Genomic DNA, 19,704 nt, shown 5'->3' on the forward strand with positions numbered 1-19,704 from the left:
CATATAAGGGAGTGTTTGGCAATTAGAATTTTAGAGTAAAAAGAGAGTTTTGGACCACTTTTAGAGTTGATTAGTGAAAAACTCTAAAAAGGGTGTTAAAAGAGAGTTTTAGGGAGAGTTTTGGAATAAAAACTCTCAAGATGAAAAAGAGAATTAGGTAAAATTATATTCAATGACTTTCATGCCTCTAATAATAATACTATAGTACTACCATGTGTATTAAAATGTCTAAAAATGTCATTTCACACAAACAAATGACAATAAGCTTTTAGCAATTAGTTAATTATTACCAAACACAATGATAAAAAGTCAAAACTCTAACATCAAACTCGAAACTCTAATAGCTAAACTCTATTTGCCAAAAAGGACCTTAGTTGATGCTGAAAGAACAACAAAAACTTCACCCACTCCATACTCAATAAGTTGCTAGAGTACATTAGCCTTCTTTTCATATAAGATGCCAGAATTTTCATTTAAGTGAAAGACCAAACTTGTAGGTTTTGCTGTTACTACAATCGAAGTCCTTGTCCCCTCCAAACCCATACTTGGTATTATAGCCAGGATACTTGCTACGTTTAAACTTTACTTCTTGGAGTAAATTTAATCCGTGATCACTTCCAATTTTTGGGATATCCCACTCAAGAAAAAATCCATTCGATTTCGAGGTGATGTGTATCTCACCATCTTCTCCGATCATCTTCTTTGCGTTCTTCAAGAAACCCCTCACCAGCTTTTGATGTAAACTGCCAAAATTAACAATGATGTTATAATGTCACTTAGACTCCAACGGAAAAACCGCACAATCTATGTTCAACGTGCTGCAAAATTAGTGTATTTATCATTTGCACTCCATACAAAAGTGTGTATTTTCTGCCTTATTTCTGCATTCTACATTTACTTAATTGGCTTGTTTTCGAACACTTATTAATGAGTAATCTATCCACTAGAGATAAACATCATTAATTGGTAAAATCCAAATGAATAATGTTAATTACTTCATCCGTTTCTTTTTAAGTGACACATCTGCATAGTGTTTACTATTCACAGTTTAAAGTTTAATTAGCTTTGGTGATTTGCATAGTGTTTACTATTCATAATTTAAACTTTAATTAGCTTTGGTGACACATTTGCATACAGGTCTGGTCCTGAGGGGTGTTTGAAAGGGCAAAGGCCAAGGGCCCATGGTTAAAAGGGGCACAATCCTCTAGCTTTTAAAATAGAATTAAGAAAAAAAAAAGGCCTGCTCACAATCACACACGTCGTTCTTCTGTCTTCAATCAACTGAGAAAGAAAATCCCAATTCTCAAAATTTCGACTCCTCGTCTTTTACTCCTCTTTGTATGTTCTTCAAATCTTCATTCAATCACTCATTTTCTCTCACTTTCCAAGATCCACATTAAAATCTCTTTTAATATCTAAAAATTTCTCAAACCTCCATTAAACTCTTTGAGATTTTCCATATTTCCCAAAAAGTTAGCTGTTAAATTTCCTTTAAATATGACAACGGGATTTTTTTTCTACAATTTAAATAGGGAAGAATTTTATTTCTGTAATGCAATACTCTTTAGATTTAGTCTCAATCAAGTGAAACTATTTAGATATTATGAAATTAAGAATTTGAGTAAGGTTTTTGGGAATTTTTTGGTTTCTGATTTACCGAAATTTCGAGTGCTTTGTTGGGGTAACGTAATCGCCGGATTGCTCAGTCGTCGATGGTCGTCGCTGCGCCTGCCGGAGCCCATCGCTTCATCGCAATTCCTGCTGTCGTGCTGCTGCATTCGCGCTGCCGTGCCTGCCGCCTGCCACTGCCGCCGCCTGCCGTGCTGCCGAATTGTCTTAGCAATCCACTTGTTCAAGGTGTTGGTATTCCATCCTTATCCTCTATAATATGATTTGATTTGAGTATTCTCATTCTGAAATTCTGGTTTGATTCATTTTATTTGCAAATTATAATGTTGTCTAAAACATTTATCTGGAAGTGATGATCTGAGTTGCTTGAACAAAAGTCTTTTTTTAATTTATTCTATTATAATTTGTAGTTTTTAAAGGGGCCCCAATCTACTATTTTGCCTAGGGCCCTAAAAAGATCAGGACCGGGCCTGTTTGCATAGTGTTTACATTTGCATGTGGGATCTTGTTAGATTCGTCTGAATGTTAATTTTTTTAATATCAACATTATTTTTATAATTTTTACTTATTAATAATTAAAGATATTAATAGTTAAAATAATGCATTGGCAAACGTGAAAACAAGAAATGTGTCACTTAAAAAGAAAGGGAGGAAGAATTTTTTAATTGTTTATTTCTAGTGAATAATTTACCTAGTAGGTTGATGTATCAATCTCAGACTCCACGTACAATGAGTCACTACTACTCTATGGACTGGACTAGCGGTTGGAACGAAAAATGACTCTTACCGCAGTTCAGTATCAGTTTTACCAAATTTTCCAGCATGTGGAAAATTGAAGATGATACGATCAAATACCATGCTGCCAATAATTGGATGTTTCAGCATAATCCTGGAATCAACGTCGTGAAGGACCATGCTCCCTCGAGTCACAAGCTGTGCTTTGTTGGTCAAGAATTTTGCGTAGTTATTGATCAGAAAGTCTGCCAAATTCAACAGCAACAAACTATTAGAAAGATGCAAAACTTTGTCAATAATTTCCATGTACTTATGTAAGGAATTAGGAAATAGGATAACATTCTACTATGTTACAGTAATTTACCTTCGGAGTTTAGAGAAGTGGCAGTTATATTATGCGAAGTACCAAAAGCAACAGCCAAACAAGAGGAGAACGAGAAGTCACCCTCACCAACGAGTAGTATTCTCTGTGCGCTAGTGTACGATCCTATTCTCCTTACTATTTCTTTCGGAACACTAGACAAACGATTAATAACAGTATTAGTAACATTTTTTTCCAAGACAATTTCTGGTATTACTTGCTTATCACCATGATCTATGACTAATTTCTTTCCATTCCTGTTCTTTTTCTTTATATTCTTGCTCTTCTTCGTCGTCGTCGTAGCATCTTCTTCATCACCACTCTTCAGATCAACCACAATGTGAGGAGTAATTAGAACATCCAAGTTGTTGTAATGACTTTCAATGGTTTCGACGGTGCTCGAACCCGATATTGGCTCACCATGAATATGATGATCATATATGTCGATGTAGTGGCTTTCTAGTTGCTTCTCATGAGTATTTATAAAAGGAATTGTTAAGTCATTGGCTTGATGATCATCTCTTGGTGTTATTGTTATTGTTTTTGCTTTAGGACACAGAAATTTCCTCAAGTAGGAACATATTTGACCCATTTTTATTATAGCAAAGCTATGCACACATGCTATTTCTACTAACAGGGCTGATATGCGAATTACGGGATGAAAGTACGGATGTCGGAGAAGATGAAGTTGAAGTCTTTTGTGATTTCCCTCCGGCTTTCTTCCAAAGAAAGAAATTATAAACTTTTGTTTATGATCTTCCAAATCTAGCATTTATAAAGTAAACACATAATTAGAGATTAATTCCAAAGTCCCCTATCTCAATTCACAACCTCCAGTTTCGAGTACAACTAATTTCGATTCACAACATTTAATTGATTTCAATACAATTTTTAATTTCAATTCAACTAATCTCAATTCACAATATCTAATTTTACATTCACAATTTCTTATTTGAAAATTTAATTGACATAATCCCAAATCATATCATAAAACTAATTTCAATTTCACAACTTCTAAACAAGTAATAAACATGTTTCACTCCATGTCTCAAGAAAACTGAAAAGGCGATGGATTAAAAAATGGTTCATGTGTTTCATAAGTATTATTTACATCCATGCACACTTATTAATACGTAACATTAATTATTTTATGTCTAAATTTGAGTAAGTAAAAATTAAAAAAATATAATATTTTGAAACTAAAAGACGAGGTGAATTTAATATGACTCTACATTTATATATTTTTCATTATTATATACTACCTCTGTTTTTTTTAACGATTATACATTTTCCCTATCTACTTATAGTTAAATCGTTGCAACTAAAAAAACAGAGGTAGTATTTTGTAAAATACGATCAATGTGAGGGTGAATGGTGTAAAAGCCAAAATGGGTTAAAAACTTACCTCCCACAATTGTCCGGCATCCGTCTCGCGGTTGCCGCGCGCGACTTCCTGGCGGCTAGCAATGTGAAGACAAAGGACTGCTCCTCTGTGCTCGGCAGTCGGCAGTGAGACTTGTGACAGGGAGTTTATTTAAATTTAGAAACATAAAAAAAAAAACTATGAAAGAGGAAAGAGAGAGGAGAAAGTAAAAGAGATAAGGAGAAAACAAGGAACGTTACTTGGACTTGTAACTTTGATACGTAGGAGAGAGGAAAAGAAAAGAGAGAAAGAGAGTGACTGACGAGATAGGACGATAGGAAGAGAGGAAAGAGAAAAGAAAGAAAAGCAATCATGGTGCTTTACTTAGCTATGGTGTACTCCGTACTCACTAGTCACTATACTCCTAATTGGCTAAATCCTCCCCTGATTAATTCGTGATATTGAATTAGAGAGGTATTGCTAGATAAGAGTAAACTAGTTAGAGCATCCTCACAATAAAAAAATGTTTATTCTCCTATTTTGACAACTTTCTCTCTCATTCTAAAAAAAATCATGGCTCATTACCAAATTTACAAAATCTTTCCACCCATGACATAATTAAAAGGTTCATCGATTTCCTGTTATTTTTTTTGGGGGGAAATCCAAAGAAGGCTTGATGTATTATATCAAAATGAGCAATGTTAACGCTATTCGGGATATCATCCTCCCACTTACGCTAACCAATCTCCACATGTTGGAAATGAGCTAGAAAGTGAACAACTTTATCGTAGGAGCGCTTTACAAAAGACCATACAATAGAATTAAAACGAGATGACAAAGCTAGAATATCATCTATAACAAGAGAAAATTCACTAGAACTGTAACGACCACGTCTCAATACTTAGATAACCATCAAACAATCGCTCTCCACAATCAACTTTGAAGCACCGAGCTCAATACCCCACTGCAGCACCGCCAATACTGCATTGGCTTTCGCAATCTGCGCTTCCCAATTCACTCCTTGCTGGACCACGACAAAACCCAACACTTCCCCATTTTCGTCCCTGCACACGAGATCCAGATCCGCACCCCCACTCCCCAAGACGCCTCGCATCAACGTTCACCTTCCACCAACCTGCAATAGGTCTCGCCCAACCTTATGTGAACATTGGCTGAGGCTAGACCTCGCTCCTTTCTCTCGTCGGCACACAAGTGATTGTGTTGGTTCACATTATTTAACATGGAAAGTTAAAAATCCTAGTAATTGGAATTTTTTGTTGTTTGGTTGACAAATTCATGGGAAGTAGAAATTTTTATCCATCTCGGTCGAGCACTTTTCCCAAGCTTCCCTAGATTGGTGATGCAAGATTTCCGCCCTTTTGATATCATGCACGGCTTTGTCTCCGGTCGTTGTAGCTTGACGGACGAGCTACTTGTTTTCCTTTCTGAGCAGTTTAGCCTAGTATTCCGTTATGATACTGCGAGCAAAGAGCAGAAAAGAAGGAGATAAGGCATATAAGTCATACGATCATATAAAAAACATGCTATTATACAAGTACAAAAGAACGACAGGGAAAGGATTTCTATACCTCAACAACAATCTGGGACATGTAACATACATGCCCAGAAGAAGCACCCTCAAGCTTAGATATAGCGATTTTTTCACCAAGTATCCCGAGTTTTCAAAAAAATCACCTGGTACCCTCTATGTTTTGAAAATTCACTGGTAGCCTAGTTTCAAAATAATACACAGGGTACTTCATTCAATAATGACTAGACGTGTTCAGATGAGTGTAGCTCATTAACCAACCGTTTTAAATCCTTTTTAAAAACCAACCTGTTGCAGTAATTGATTGAAAAATTATCATGATTCTACCTAATTTATGCATTTTACCATTATGACTTACTTCATAACAATCTCATGTTCATATCGTAGTCGTATAGTCTTCAATTAATTGCATCATTACGATAATGATTTATTGTGAAACCTAACATATTGTAATGTGTTGTGAATGTACAAATAGAGATGTTAGTCATTTTCAAATTATATGTAATTAAATTTTTATCTCTAACATATTTTTTCAGGATGGACTTTCAGTATCCACCCTTTATGCGTTTATATCTTTGCGGGGTATGACGATATAATGTCAGGGCTTGGTTGGTTAATAACTACAACGTATTCAATTACGATAACAGCGGAACAGCTGACCAGATATGAAAAATGTTTTTTGTTGATGTCGAGGTAAAATAAAATTTCAGATAATGTTTTGTAATTATTTCACAATGGTACAATACACTCTTATCAATTTTCATTTTGGTTCTAATGATAAGGTGAGTGCATACAATGCACTATATTCTCACCCCATGTTGAAAACTTCATAGGAAAGTTTCACGAGTGATTTGTTTATGTACTCCGTGGGGTGCAACTTGCAAGTAGTCACTAGTGGAAAAAACTTTATATGTCACTTTGTAACAAATGCGGTTTTTGTAAAATCGCATCCGAAAATCAACATAAAAAATGGGAGGGAAAGCTGGGAGGAAAATCCGATGCGGTCTTCTTGTGGACCACATCAGATTACAAAAACTGATGCGGTTTTATTAAATCTAATGCGGTTTCGTGGACTGCATTAGATTTTCGTACTTTTTTAAAGCTTAACTTTTTGTGTGGCCCATGTTCGTGCGTGGCCCATGTTCCGGCCCATGTTAACAAATTAAACCCGTTGCTCCCTCATTTTCGTCCCAGCCTCTTAGCTTCCCCATCATAACCCTCTCTCCTCATATTCCTCTTCCCTCTCTCCTCTCACAAACCTTACATCTCTTCTCCTCAACTCCCTCTCCTCTTCCCACTCTCACCAACTCCCTCTCAACGTTATTTTCATCATCAACAACGCTCCTCCGTCATCAATGGTCGCGAACCGTCTTCGATCTCAACGCTCCTCTGTCGCTCGTCGCTGTCAGTGGTTTCTCTCCGTTGCTCATCATTGTTAACAACCACCGCCATGAACCGTCGCTAGATCTAGGGTTGGGTTTATTGTTTTTGTTTTTAATTTTCATTTTCGTCCGACTTTCTTATTTTCGTTTCTAATTAGGTTAATTATAAGTTTATAATTTTATTTCTGAATTTTTGGGTTTTCTATCTAGATTGTAATTTTGTACCTTTTTAGATCTTAGGGTTTCAATTTCATATTTTGGTTTTCATTTTCGTTTTATTTTTCGTTTTAAAATTTTGTGTATAAGTTTCATTTAGTATTTTTTAAATTTTATGTATATGTTTTTTGTTTTTATTTTTTTCTGTACAATATTTCATTTTTCAGTTTTAATTATTAGTTTTTTTTTGTTGTAATCTACATATGTAAAATTGTTGAAAATATTATATATGAATTTTTTTTGTATAAAATTGTGTGTTTTAATGCTCTGTATATAAGACTGAAATGTTGACACTGACTAGGGATGGCAGTGGGGCGGGTCAAGTAGGAGACCCGCCTTATCCCCGCCCAATTGGAGCGGGGATGGGTCTAGGTTTGGCGGGGATGGGGTGGGGATAGGGATTAAAATTGTACCCGCAATGGGTGGTGGAGCGGGTGTGGATTTTATGTTATCCCGCCCATCCCCGCCCGCCCACCCCGCCCCGCATATTTATTATTAAAATTCTATTTATATACATATATTACTAATGTATTTGAAGATACTTTTGAAATGTAATAAAATATTTACCATTGTTAATTTATTTTAATTTTTCTTTTACTATATTATATTGTGCTTTTGGGAAGTAGACAACTATAATGGGCTTATGGCAGATTTTTTGGTGGATTTTTTTGGGGGATGAAGTGGGTATGATGCGGGTACGACGTGGGTGCGGGGGTGGGGCGGGGGTGGGTATAGAATTTCCCCCCGCAATGGGTGGTGGGGCGCGGCGGGGATAGGGATGAAATCTTCCCCCGTAATGGGTGGTGGGGCGAGGATGGGGATGATAATTTAATGCGGGTGCGGATGTGGGGGTACCATCCTCCGCACCCGCCCCGCCCAAATGCCATCCCGAACACTGACTGGTGTGAGTGACGCTGTCTTGCTGTACATATTTTTTAAAGACCCTTCCCTACTTTCTGATGCGGTCTTGTTCAAAACCGCATCTGTATCTAACGAATCTGATGTGGTTTTAAACCAGATCAATATATTTCTCAATACTGCTGCGAGCCCATTTGATGCGGACCAAAACTGCATCAGTAAGCCTGATTTTTGACCGCATCAGATGGACTTTTTTCCACCAGTGAGTGCACGCCGATAAGAGCAATGAACTTGTCCCAAACTAGAAGCAAATGACGATAGCAGTAGAAACAATTGTAATACGCGAAGAGCATGATGATAGTGCATTTTCTACATTCTTCTATAATTTAGTTGCTTTCAACTAATCCATGTTCATGCCAATCGTACTGATATGGTGCTCGTTACTTTTACTAATCATTTATCTAGATTAAATTATTGGCTTGAATGAAGGTAACTTTAGTTATACAATTTTGATTTTGTTAAGATGTAATGGATTAGTTCTATATGCTTCACCAATTAAGTTAGCTGGAGGAAACTCGGTTAAAAGAGATTTGGCAATAATAGATAAAACGTAAGTATATTCTAATAAATTAATTCTTATTTGTATACCATCTCTATATTCATTTAACACAAAATGTTCCTAATACTAATCCCATTTCTACTTGCAATTGGACAATTATTAAGTTAACCCTTTGGAATGAATTTGTGCACATATTTAAAGATCAGCATGCATCTTAACACTGAAGCTATTTTTCGTCCAATTCTTTTTGCATGTGGTCTATATGGAAAGAGCTTTATTGAACTACATGAATTATTCTCATTTCCATTTTATTTCATTTTTAAAATTGTCATATTAATATGTGATAGTGGTTTCCTGTGTTTGTTAAAAACATAGGCCGAAAATATCTTACAATAGGATTTACACAGGATTTATGTTAGCAAAGTAGATGACTTAACTTCTTCTTTATCTACATGGTATGAGAATGATAATTATATTAATGTGTATCTTAAATTACTATTTTATTGAATAATTTTATCTTCTAAGTTTATAGTTATCAATCCGATAAATTAGCAAAAAAGAGTTGCCTGGTTCCGCTCAACTTCTTTCTCCTTACAGTCATTCATTAAAATTTCGAATGCTACTCGGATCTGATTAGATACTTTTCATGTCGTAAGAAATGTAATTAAACCTTTACTATTTATTTTTTAAACTGAAATAAACCTATACATGAATAAATAACTTTGAATCATCTTGGAGGTACAATATTGTCGAGTTATCGTCAATGCGTGTCATCTTGAGATGTTGGCAATATCATATATGAAGCATGCCATTGTTGTCTAAGGAGTTTATGAATGTGACTCTTGCAATCTTACAAATGATGTGACCGTTCCAATGTATAAGTATCGATCTCATATGACCTCTATATCATCAAATAACCAATATTTTTTTAATAGGAGGATAAACTTATATCTTATTTTATTAACAAATTGTTAGATCGACTTACAATATGTGATATAAGTGGTTCTTTAAAAGTCAAAATGGTTCATGATCTTGCACAATTCATTTTGGGATGCCTAGCTACAAACATAAAATTAATACTTCAACAGATTATCATCTAACCAACTAGCTCACATTGCTTTTAAATACACTGCATAATTTCTATATTTTGCCTATATTTTCCTCTAGAAAATAATTGTACAATTGTTTACGTTAATACAACCAAATGAACGTACCCGAGTCATCGAAATTATATTTTCAAAACTTGGAAACAAAGCTTTCTCTTGGATTATACCTCCACCGATGGAAGTATTCAATCCACATCATTCTTATACGGTTAACTACGTATTGCAGCAGGTCGACTAAGCTGAAGAGTGCATGTGGTTAACCAAGCACCATCAAGACAAATTACCACTAGTGGAAAAATAAGGAAGGGCTGCGCTTTTTGACAGCAGCCCTTTCAATAGCAGCCCTTCACTTTTTAAGTAGGGCTGCGCTTTACAAGCGCAGCCCTTCACAACGAAGGGCTGCGCTTTTACCTAAAAAGCGCAGCCCTTTTAAGCATGAAGGGCTGCGTTTTTTTGTTAAAAGCGCAGCTCTTTTGACCCAAAAAAAAAAAAAAAAAAATTTTTTTTTTGGCATTTTTTTATGTCAAATTTGACACAAAATCAATTCCAAACTGATAAAATTATATATATTGCGAAGAATATGATATCCAACATATTTCATCTTCCATCTCAAACTTATAGAAATAGAGATTCACATCTAATTAGTAATGAGAATTGAGATGATTCTGGAAGTTGATAACATTATTCCATTCCACCAAAAAAAAAAAGAAAAGTTGCATTGAATCACATGAAACCTGGATAAATTACAACTCTGCAAAGTTCAAACTCAGGCCCGGCCCAATACCGGTACAACCGGTTCTGTGGAACAGGGCCTCACAAATTTTGGGGCCCAATTTCAGTTGACAGATGGAAGGGGAAAAAAAAAAGAAAAGAAAGTATAACTGCTGCATCACACTATTACCCGCAAGTTTCAAGAATCTCCCCATCTTCTTCTCCACATTTCTCTCTCCTCTTCAATCTTCATAAATCAAAATCTCCAAATCTCGTGAAATCATTCAACTTCCCTCAAAAAATTATCTCATTTCCATAATTTTAGCTAAAAAAATCTGAATTTCATTACTCTTTCCCTCAAGAACACTACCAAAAATGGAATTTTTAACGGGAAGAATTCTTTTGTGCTATTTATTTGCGAATTGCAATTCATATTCAAATCCACTCTACTCATATCCAAGAATTCAATTTCTTTTATCCTCCAATTCTCCAAAAAAAAAAAAAAAAATCGAACTTTGATTTACAAAATTTGTGGGCTAATTTATTGTGGAAGTCGAAGAACAAAGTTGGGAACTTGATTGTGGGAGTCCAAAGGTGAAACATCAGGAATCTGTATCAAAGTCTTCGGTTTTAAGGTAAATTCACTTTTTTTATGCCATTTTTTGATTTTTTTAGTAGAGATTTATAGCAATTCTGACACTTTATAATTTACTTCTTATAATTTTAATTTTTTGCAATTCTGCCTATTTGATGGAATGACAGTACCTATTTGCGATTTTCGATTTCATGTTTGCTTTGTTTGCAATTCTGGGTATTCGAGTTTTCTGTAATTTTTTTGTAATTTTTGCAACTGTTCTTATCTTATATAGATTAGAGAATGAACAAAGGCAACTAATTGTGTAGACTAAATATCTAAGCATTTCGCCAATTATTCAATTAAAGCACCACATATATACGATATACGATCAAATTATAGAGGGAGAATAATTTCAACCACAATAATTATATTTACTTAGTAATTAGTATTATCAATTTGACAATTTACAGTAATGCTGTCACATTATACCACTGTCTCTACTAATTAATTGATTATTGTTGTTTTTATCATTAAAAGTAGAAGTTCTCAAGTTCATCATTGTTGTTTAAAGCAATATAATCACAAAACAGATTAATGAACTAATAGAATGACCTTTAAAGTCAACGTAGACTAATTAATCATATATAAAAAAAGAAGAGCTTAGTTAGAGACTTAGAGTCAAAAGTGCTTAAAATATCTATTGAAACAGAGCCAACTATAACTTGCGATGTCATCCTCATATTGTGAGTTTGTGACTAATTGTTTATTGTATTGACTAATAGGTGGCCGAGAAACACAACAATGTTCAGTTACAAGAATTTGTCGAAAGCTAATTTTTGAATGAGCAGGTAAATTAGACTTCTATTAGATTTAAAGAGCGAGCAGATTTTATTTTATTCTCTAGAACAGAAGGCTATTTCATTTGTAAGACTTTAATAATTGCAATATAATCTGAAATTAGTTTGCTTGGTTTTTCTTGCGAAGATGCAGTACAAGTGTACAACCTCCTACCAAATGTTTTTCTTTTTCCAAAGAATGAGATTGCAAAAAAGAAATTGAAAAGATTGGAATACACGTTGTTTCTGTCTTTCTTGTTGTTTTTATATCAGTATATTTTCGTTGCTTCTATTATACATTGCATATCTTTTTATTTAATTATTTCTATCATGCCTCCCAAAATTAGGAAGTATGATTGTGGCTATGAAAAACGTAAAAAGAAAAAGAGAATTGAAGAGCTCACTCAATCACAAAGAGGAGCTCTTGATAAGTTTGTTGTTAAAGAATCACATGTTGGTACTCAAAGTAATAAGAATGTGGTTGTGAATGATGAAGTAGCCTTGGATGATAATTGTGTTAATCCTAATGATAATGTGCCTTTAGATAGAGATAATATATCACTTGGTCATCACATAAGTATTAACCATTTATATGAATCTCAAAGTTGCATCAAATTACATGAAAACTCGATAAATTACAATTCAAAACTCCGCAAACTGTACAAAATTGGCGAAAAAAAAAAGAGAAAGATCGTCCGTAAATGAAAACAGAGGGTACCTGGTGGGCAAGCAAACCCGAACCCGCTTACCCACATTGAATCGACGTGTCGCCGCCCGTGCTAAACGCGTACCTGGTGAAGCGAGTTGACGAGAAGCTTGACTCGGGTATGTTGGATGATATGAACACCAGATCTAAGAAAAATTATAAATTAAATTATAATACATAATATTCAAACAAAAATGAGAATTAAACTAAAACATTACACACACACAAATTCAGAATAACAGAAAATGAAAAAAAAAAGAACAAAAACGAAAATAAAAATTAAACAAAACTCAAATCTAGATCTGAAAAAAAAACTCAAGAGACAAATCTTCGCCGTTAAATCTCAAGAGACTAAAAAAAGAACAAAACTCAAACAAAAAAAACTCGCCGTTAAATCCGAAATCTTCGCCATTAAATCCATCGACAAATCCTCAATTTCAGACGACAATTCGCTGCATGTGGGGGTTGTGTTGTTGGTGGTGCCTGAAAACAGTGACGACGGAAGAAAATGAGAGGAGAGAGATCAGAGGAGAGAGAGAGGAGAAAGGAGAGAGAGGAATGAAGAGGCGTGAAATGAGGAATGAAGAGGCGTATGAAGCGTGAAATGAAGAATGAGGAGAGAGGAGATGACTGACCTATAACCTTCCAATTTCTTTTAAATTAATTTTTTTTTTAAAAAAGCCCAAGTAGGGCTGCGTTTTTTTTGGAAAAGCGCAGCCCTTCATAAGGAAGGGCTGTGCTTGTCTAAAAAACGCAGCCCTTCTCTTTACAGTAGGGCTGCGTTTTTTAGACAAGCGCAACCCTTCCTTGTGAAGGGCTGCGCTTTTTTATAAAAACGCAGCCCTACTATAAAGAAGGGCTGCGTTTTATTTAAAAGCGCAGCCCTACTGTCTAGAAGGGCTGCGTAATGAAGAAAGCGCAGCCCTTCCAGCGCAGCCCTTCTTTTTTTTCCCCTAGTGTACGTAGTTGATAAACAATGCAAGCTAAGAGATTTCATTTGCTATCTTTGTAATTATATTGTTATATTATGAATATGTTTTCCCTTAACTAAACTTTGTAAATAATTTTTCTAAAAGCTAATACTAAATGTAATTACGCAACTAATTAAATTCCAACAATAATTTCACACGTATCGTGTGCATGTTGTATGTGTATAACTAGATTTAAAATTGAGAAAAGCAAAGGCCATGAACGAAGGACAATTAGCTAGATCTATTTATTTTGATTAAGTCATCATACATATACTTCAGAAAAAGTCCAGAAACCAAATCGAAGGACATAGATAATTGATTTTGAAAAAACAAGAAGCAAAAACTTCACTCCCTCCATGCCAAATAAGTTGTTACATTAGTCTTTTTTGTTTTATTCTGAGATATCAATATTTTCATTGAAGTGAAAGACCAAACTTATAGGTTTTGCTGGGATTACAATCGAAGTTCTTGTCTCCTCCAAACCCATACTTGGTATTATAGCCAGGATAGTCGCTACGTACAAAGTTTACTTCTTGGAGTAAATTTAATCCTTGATCATTTCCAATCTTTGGTATATTCCACTCAAGAAAAAATCCATTCGATTTCGAGGTGATGTGTATCTCACCATCTTCTCCGATCATCTTCTTTGCGTTCCTCAAGAAATCCCTCACTAGCTTTTTATGTAAACTGCCAAAATTAAAAATGATGTCATGATGTCCATCAGACTTCAACGGGAAAACTGCCGACCCATTGTTCAAAAAAAGTGCTCCAAAATTAGAGTTGATTAGTCCTAATATTTAGGAGTTAATGGCTAGTAGATAGTTTAAGTGGTTGTTTGGCATATATGAAACTAGAATTTTTTGCACGCGATGCGTGCTTGAATTTTTTTTCGAAACATAAACTCGATTTTCTTCGACATAAGAGTCAAAATTCGAACATTAGATATACGAAGTATAATTGTTTTTAGTTGCAAAATTTGATTGGTTTAGTTTCTGTCACTTAAGTTTCTCACCATTCTTTTTTTTTTTTTTACTTTAAAGTTAAATTCTATGAACAAAATAGAAATTTTATTGAATTTATATATGATTTCTAATATTATAATTTTTTAGTTGATTATTGAATTAAGTACAGTACTTCATAAATTGTAAAGAAAGTAGACACTTTGATTTCAAGTCAATTTTTTCATAGGTCGTAGTTTGTAAGTGAATTTTTAAGTTTTTGTAAAGTTTCCTCATTTTAGTGATTTGCATAACGTAATTATGCAATTTTATGATTTTAGTTGACTTGTGAGTGATTGTTATAATTATATTTTTGATATTTTTGTTTGAAACCCCTTTGATTTGTAAGTGAATTTGTAATTTAGAATGGGAAGGGGTAACATAGTCTCTTCATTCGGGGACACCATAGCTTCCCCCTTCCCTTATATAATAGAGATATGTTGTACTTTAATTCTTGAATGATATTTTACATAAATTTTTTTACCTTGATAATTAATCGCTATCATATAATAGAAAAAAATAGGTCCAAATATATGTGAAAGTTTCATTATATATAGGAAACACTATAAAAAAGTAAATAATTTTTTTCCTTGTCTAACTTCTAAATTCTAATTTCACTGCAGATACACCTCTATTTTTTATCATGACCCACCATTAATTGTGAACGGTTCTTGAGAATAGTGATTTGTAAGTAAATTTTTGTAAATGTTTTTATATGTATTGACGTTCTAGGTTATTAGCTAGTTTTAGTTTGTATGTTAATTTTAAGTTTTAATAAAGTTTCCTGATTATTTGAGTGATTTGCATGATTTTTATAACGTGATTTGACATTCCTTTTGTAATTTAGAAAGGGAAGGGGGGCAAAATAGGCGTTTCAAAAGAGGACACCGTTGCTCCCCCCTTCCCTTATATAATAGAGATTATGTCGAGAAATAAAATTCCTCATGATTTTCTGATTGAATAATTGTTTGGTTGACAGGAAGTGAGAAAAATAGAGGCAATAATGAAGAAATTGATTTACCTACCTTTCCCTTGGTTAATTACGATTCCTACACAAATTTATATGAAGTACAACTTCCCTTATGACTATCAAATAATTTAAACTAATTTCTAGGAATTTCATAAGGGAATTAACTTGGCATAAATTGTAAATTCCTATGGGAAAATAATTCCCATAGCAACCAACCAGACACTAAATCTGAGTCTGGATCATCTAGAGTTTTAGTAAAACTCTACAAGGCAAATTTGTATTTGAACTTTACATTTTAAAATCAAGGAGTCATATTAGTGGGAAGGGAAAAATAAGGGGTGTATTTGGATGAGAATAAATAAAGGAAGTTTTTAGAAAGATTATATATATATATATATATATATATATATATATATATATATATAAAATGCGACATTGATTTTTAAATGGTTGATATTGCTCAAACTCTACCTTGTAAAATTATTTAAGAACTCTAGATGATCCAAATATGTTTGACTCTACCGACTACCGTTATCTTGTAAGTGCACAATGCCCCCCACATTTTAGACAACACTTACCTCAGTTTTAGGAACACAGGCTCCTAGTTAACTTAGGCTATTTTCAGTTCACCTTATTTTTGCTTATTTCAGATCTAATCAGATCAGATCAGATCAGAAAAAATAAGTTCAGATCAGATCAATTCAGATCATGCTTATATTTAGAAATCATTATATCTTTCATTACATATTAGTAAAAATTATAATAATTGAATATTAATAAAGTACTCATTGAGACGAATCAAACAAGACCCCACATGACTATATTTTTTCGTATATATTGAGAAAAATCTAAAAGATAAGATCTTGTAATCATAAAAAATAAGTTCAGATCAGATCAGAAAAAATAAGTTCAGATCAGATCAGAAAAAATAAGTTCAGATCAGATCAGAAAAAATAAGTTCAGATCAGAAAATTTCAGGTGAAATAAACATAGCCTTAGCCTTTGTTCTCAACTTATTAAAATAAGTTTCACAAAAAATAATTCAAAAAAAAAGTGAAATGTAAAATTCACATAAAACAAGTTAAGTTTACCAAAAATGAGTTCTGACAAAGATAATTTAAATTCAGCAAAAATTAGCTAAGGACAATAAAGCCTTAGCTCTCTATTCTCCATTACTTTACTTGTTTTCCCAACGGTCAACGCTTAATGAATAATCTATCCACTAGAGATAAAAGTCATAAGCTCGACAAAGTTAATTAGATTTCAATTATTATATTCTATTGGGTTATCCGCGTAACGGGAGACAATATCAATTTCAGACTCCAAAACCAGTTACTACACTTCTAGTCATTATACTCACTACTGTTGTACTATGGATTCTAGCTGTTTAAAACGAGAAAATAACGCTTACCGCCGTTCAGCGTCAGTCATACCAAATTGACCAGCATGTGGAAAATTGTAGATGATACGATCGAATACCATGCTGCCAATAATGGGATGTTTCACCATAATCCTGGCGTCAACTTCATGAAGGACCATGCTGCCTCGAGTCTCAAGCATTGCTTTGTTGGTCAAGAATTCTGCGTAGTTATTGATCAAAAAGTCTGCTAAAATTAACAATAACAAAGTATTAGAAAGATGCAAAAATTTGTCAATGTCCATGTACTTATGTAGGAATTAAGATATTTGCACATTTTAGAGAAATGATAGATAATTTATTGTTTAAGAAATAAATTAATGGCTTAAAACTTAATGTGAATTCACGAAATAATAGAAAATACTAGTGTAGCATTAGGCTTTGTTTAGTCAAACTGAAAACATACGCTTTTAAAGTAAATTGATTTTTCATAAATAAAAATTATTCTAAGGGAAAAAATATTTACACTTTTAGTTTTAAATTTTTTGTTTCTTTACAAGAAAATTGGAGACGAAAGAAAATGAAATGAATGGTAGATGATGTTAGTAAGGTCGAGGAGAGAAATAAAGTCAAACTTAACAAAGGAACGAAAAAGAAGTGCCATTTCTCTTTTCAAAGAGGAATCCTTTATTAGGTTTTGTTTAATAGGGTGTTAAAAGTTTTCCATAAATACTTTATCTAGAAAATACACACTTTTCGTATTAACTTTATCCAAGGTAAGCCCTATGTGTATTTTCGTTTTCCTCTTATTTTTTGTTGTTTGGTTTGGTAAAGAATGAAAACAAGGTTTTCGTCAAGGGGAGGAGCTCTTCTACAGGTGAAATCATATTCCTTTATAAATTATAATAAATGGAAAAACAAATTTTCCTCCTTTCTTAGCAACCTTTCACTCTCCTCTTATCAATCCTCTACCTTACCTTTCCATATTTCTTTTTTTCCATAGCCTTTTTTACATTACATCAAACAAAGAAAAATTAGCTTTATAATTGAATTTTGCATTATAAGATGTTTTACATGAAAAATCAGTATACATTGAAAATATTTTACATCCTATCAAACCAAGGCTAACCTTGGATACATTTTTTTCCCTGCTAACCCAATAATGCTAAAACAAAAACAGTGAAGGTGGGTAAAACATAAAAGAACCAGTTAGATTAGAGCTCAATAAGAAGAAAGATTAGTGATTATAATCAATATATATAATAATATAATAAGCTAAGCAAAATGTTCCTAAACATTAAAAAAAATGACATTTAAAAATTGGTAATGTTAGAGTAGTGTACCTTCGGAGTTGAGAGAAGTGGCAATTATATTATGCGAAGTACCAAAAGCAACAGCCAAACAAGAAGAGAAAGAGAAGTCACCCTCACCAACGAGTAGTATTCTCTGAGCGCTTGTATACGGTCCTATTTTCCTCACTATTTCTTTTGGAACACTAGGCAAACGATTAACAACCGGAGTAGTAACATTTTTTTCCAAGACAATTTCTGGTATTACTTGCTCATCACCATCATCTATGACTAATTCCTTTCCTTTCTTGTTCGTCTCCGTTAAGTTGGACAATATTTGACCCATTTTGTAGACTATAACAAAGCTAAGAGAACATCCTAGTTTCTACTTTCTACTAAGGATAAATGTTATCTGTTTCTAATATGTTGTTCTTGGTTGCCTTCTTATGGAAAAAGAGTACTTAGCATGCGCATTTAAGGCTAACTACTAGGTTGCCCTCCAAATTAAGGGAATGGATAATGTTTCAAGTGGCTTTTGGTAATCGAAAGGATTTTTATTTTATTTTTCGGGTTTAAGTTGCCGAAGAGACACAATTGAAAGGAGCTCGAGGATCGGAGGGTGCACTACACCCTCGTTTTCATGGGGAAAATAAGAGTAAGAGAATTACCAGAAAATGTGAATTTAATTAGTTGCATGTAAAGTTTGTCTCTAACTAACCTTTTATATTCCATAGGTCAAATGATGTTTACTTATCTATATCTATATATAAATCTATCTATTTATAAAAATATATTAAAAGGCATGCGTAACAACGGCACGCACCACGTGGCACGCACCCTCCTCATGCCACTAGAATTTCGCCACGTGTCTGTTAACCAACAAAGTCAAGTGGTCATTATTTAAAAAATAAATATGCTGAAGCCTAGGCTCATAAACCCCTGACCTTATGTAAGGGTTTTCAAAGAATCACCATCTCATCAAACATCTCTTAGTGATCCATGTTTTCACAAAAATACAAATATGTGTTGTAATTAGTTAATGTTATTAAACATATCCCTTGCATCCTTAAAAATAAATAAATTTGCATGTTCATTAAAATTAATTATATAGGCATGATACCATTTGAATAGCAGTGTTCTATGTACAATAAAAAATTTAGAAAATGCGTAGTATAGGGTTTGATCCCGAGAAGCTGCGAAGACATTGTTGGATGATATGGTGCCAACAATTACTCGAATGACTGGAGTGTGTCTCGTGGAACCCTAAAAAGGGAGGTAAGTATGAGGTTGATGCTATTGCTACTGTAATAGCCCTGTTTTTAAGAATGTTTATTTAAAAGCTAATTACAATTATTAAATTAATTATGTTTCGAAAATCTTATTTTATCTAAGTTATGGAGTATGAATTTTATTTGTCGATCATGTATATATATTTGTTATATTAATTTTATGGAGTTATTATTATATTATTTTATACATCGTGTTTAATGAGCAATTTCTTGATATCTATTTACCCGAATAGGAAACCAAA

At 33.6% G+C, this 19,704-nt stretch overlaps 2 protein-coding genes across 2 annotated transcripts; both read right to left on the reverse strand.

The window, feature by feature from the left end:
* Positions 1-255: 255 nt before the first annotated feature.
* LOC130591032 (uncharacterized protein At4g26485-like) lies at positions 256-4,357 on the reverse strand. The gene is made up of 4 exons (XM_057393903.1): positions 4,131-4,357; positions 2,729-3,490; positions 2,417-2,609; positions 256-743 (listed from the first exon to the last, which is right to left on the reverse strand). The coding sequence occupies exons 2-4, from the start codon at positions 3,315-3,317 to the stop codon at positions 470-472; spliced, it is 1,056 nt and encodes a 351-aa protein (XP_057249886.1). The 5' UTR covers positions 3,318-3,490; positions 4,131-4,357; the 3' UTR covers positions 256-469.
* Positions 4,358-13,972: 9,615 nt separating this feature from the next.
* LOC104885196 (uncharacterized protein At4g26485-like) lies at positions 13,973-18,519 on the reverse strand. The gene is made up of 3 exons (XM_048641882.1): positions 18,228-18,519; positions 16,939-17,131; positions 13,973-14,246 (listed from the first exon to the last, which is right to left on the reverse strand). Exons 1-3 carry the CDS (start codon positions 18,517-18,519, stop codon positions 13,973-13,975), a joined length of 759 nt encoding a protein of 252 aa, XP_048497839.1.
* Between the last annotated feature and the right edge of the window lie 1,185 nt (positions 18,520-19,704).

The sequence above is a fragment of the Beta vulgaris genome, chromosome 4 (assembly GCF_026745355.1).
Source record: "Beta vulgaris subsp. vulgaris cultivar EL10 chromosome 4, EL10.2, whole genome shotgun sequence".
NCBI classification, from domain to species: Eukaryota; Viridiplantae; Streptophyta; class Magnoliopsida; order Caryophyllales; family Amaranthaceae; genus Beta; species Beta vulgaris.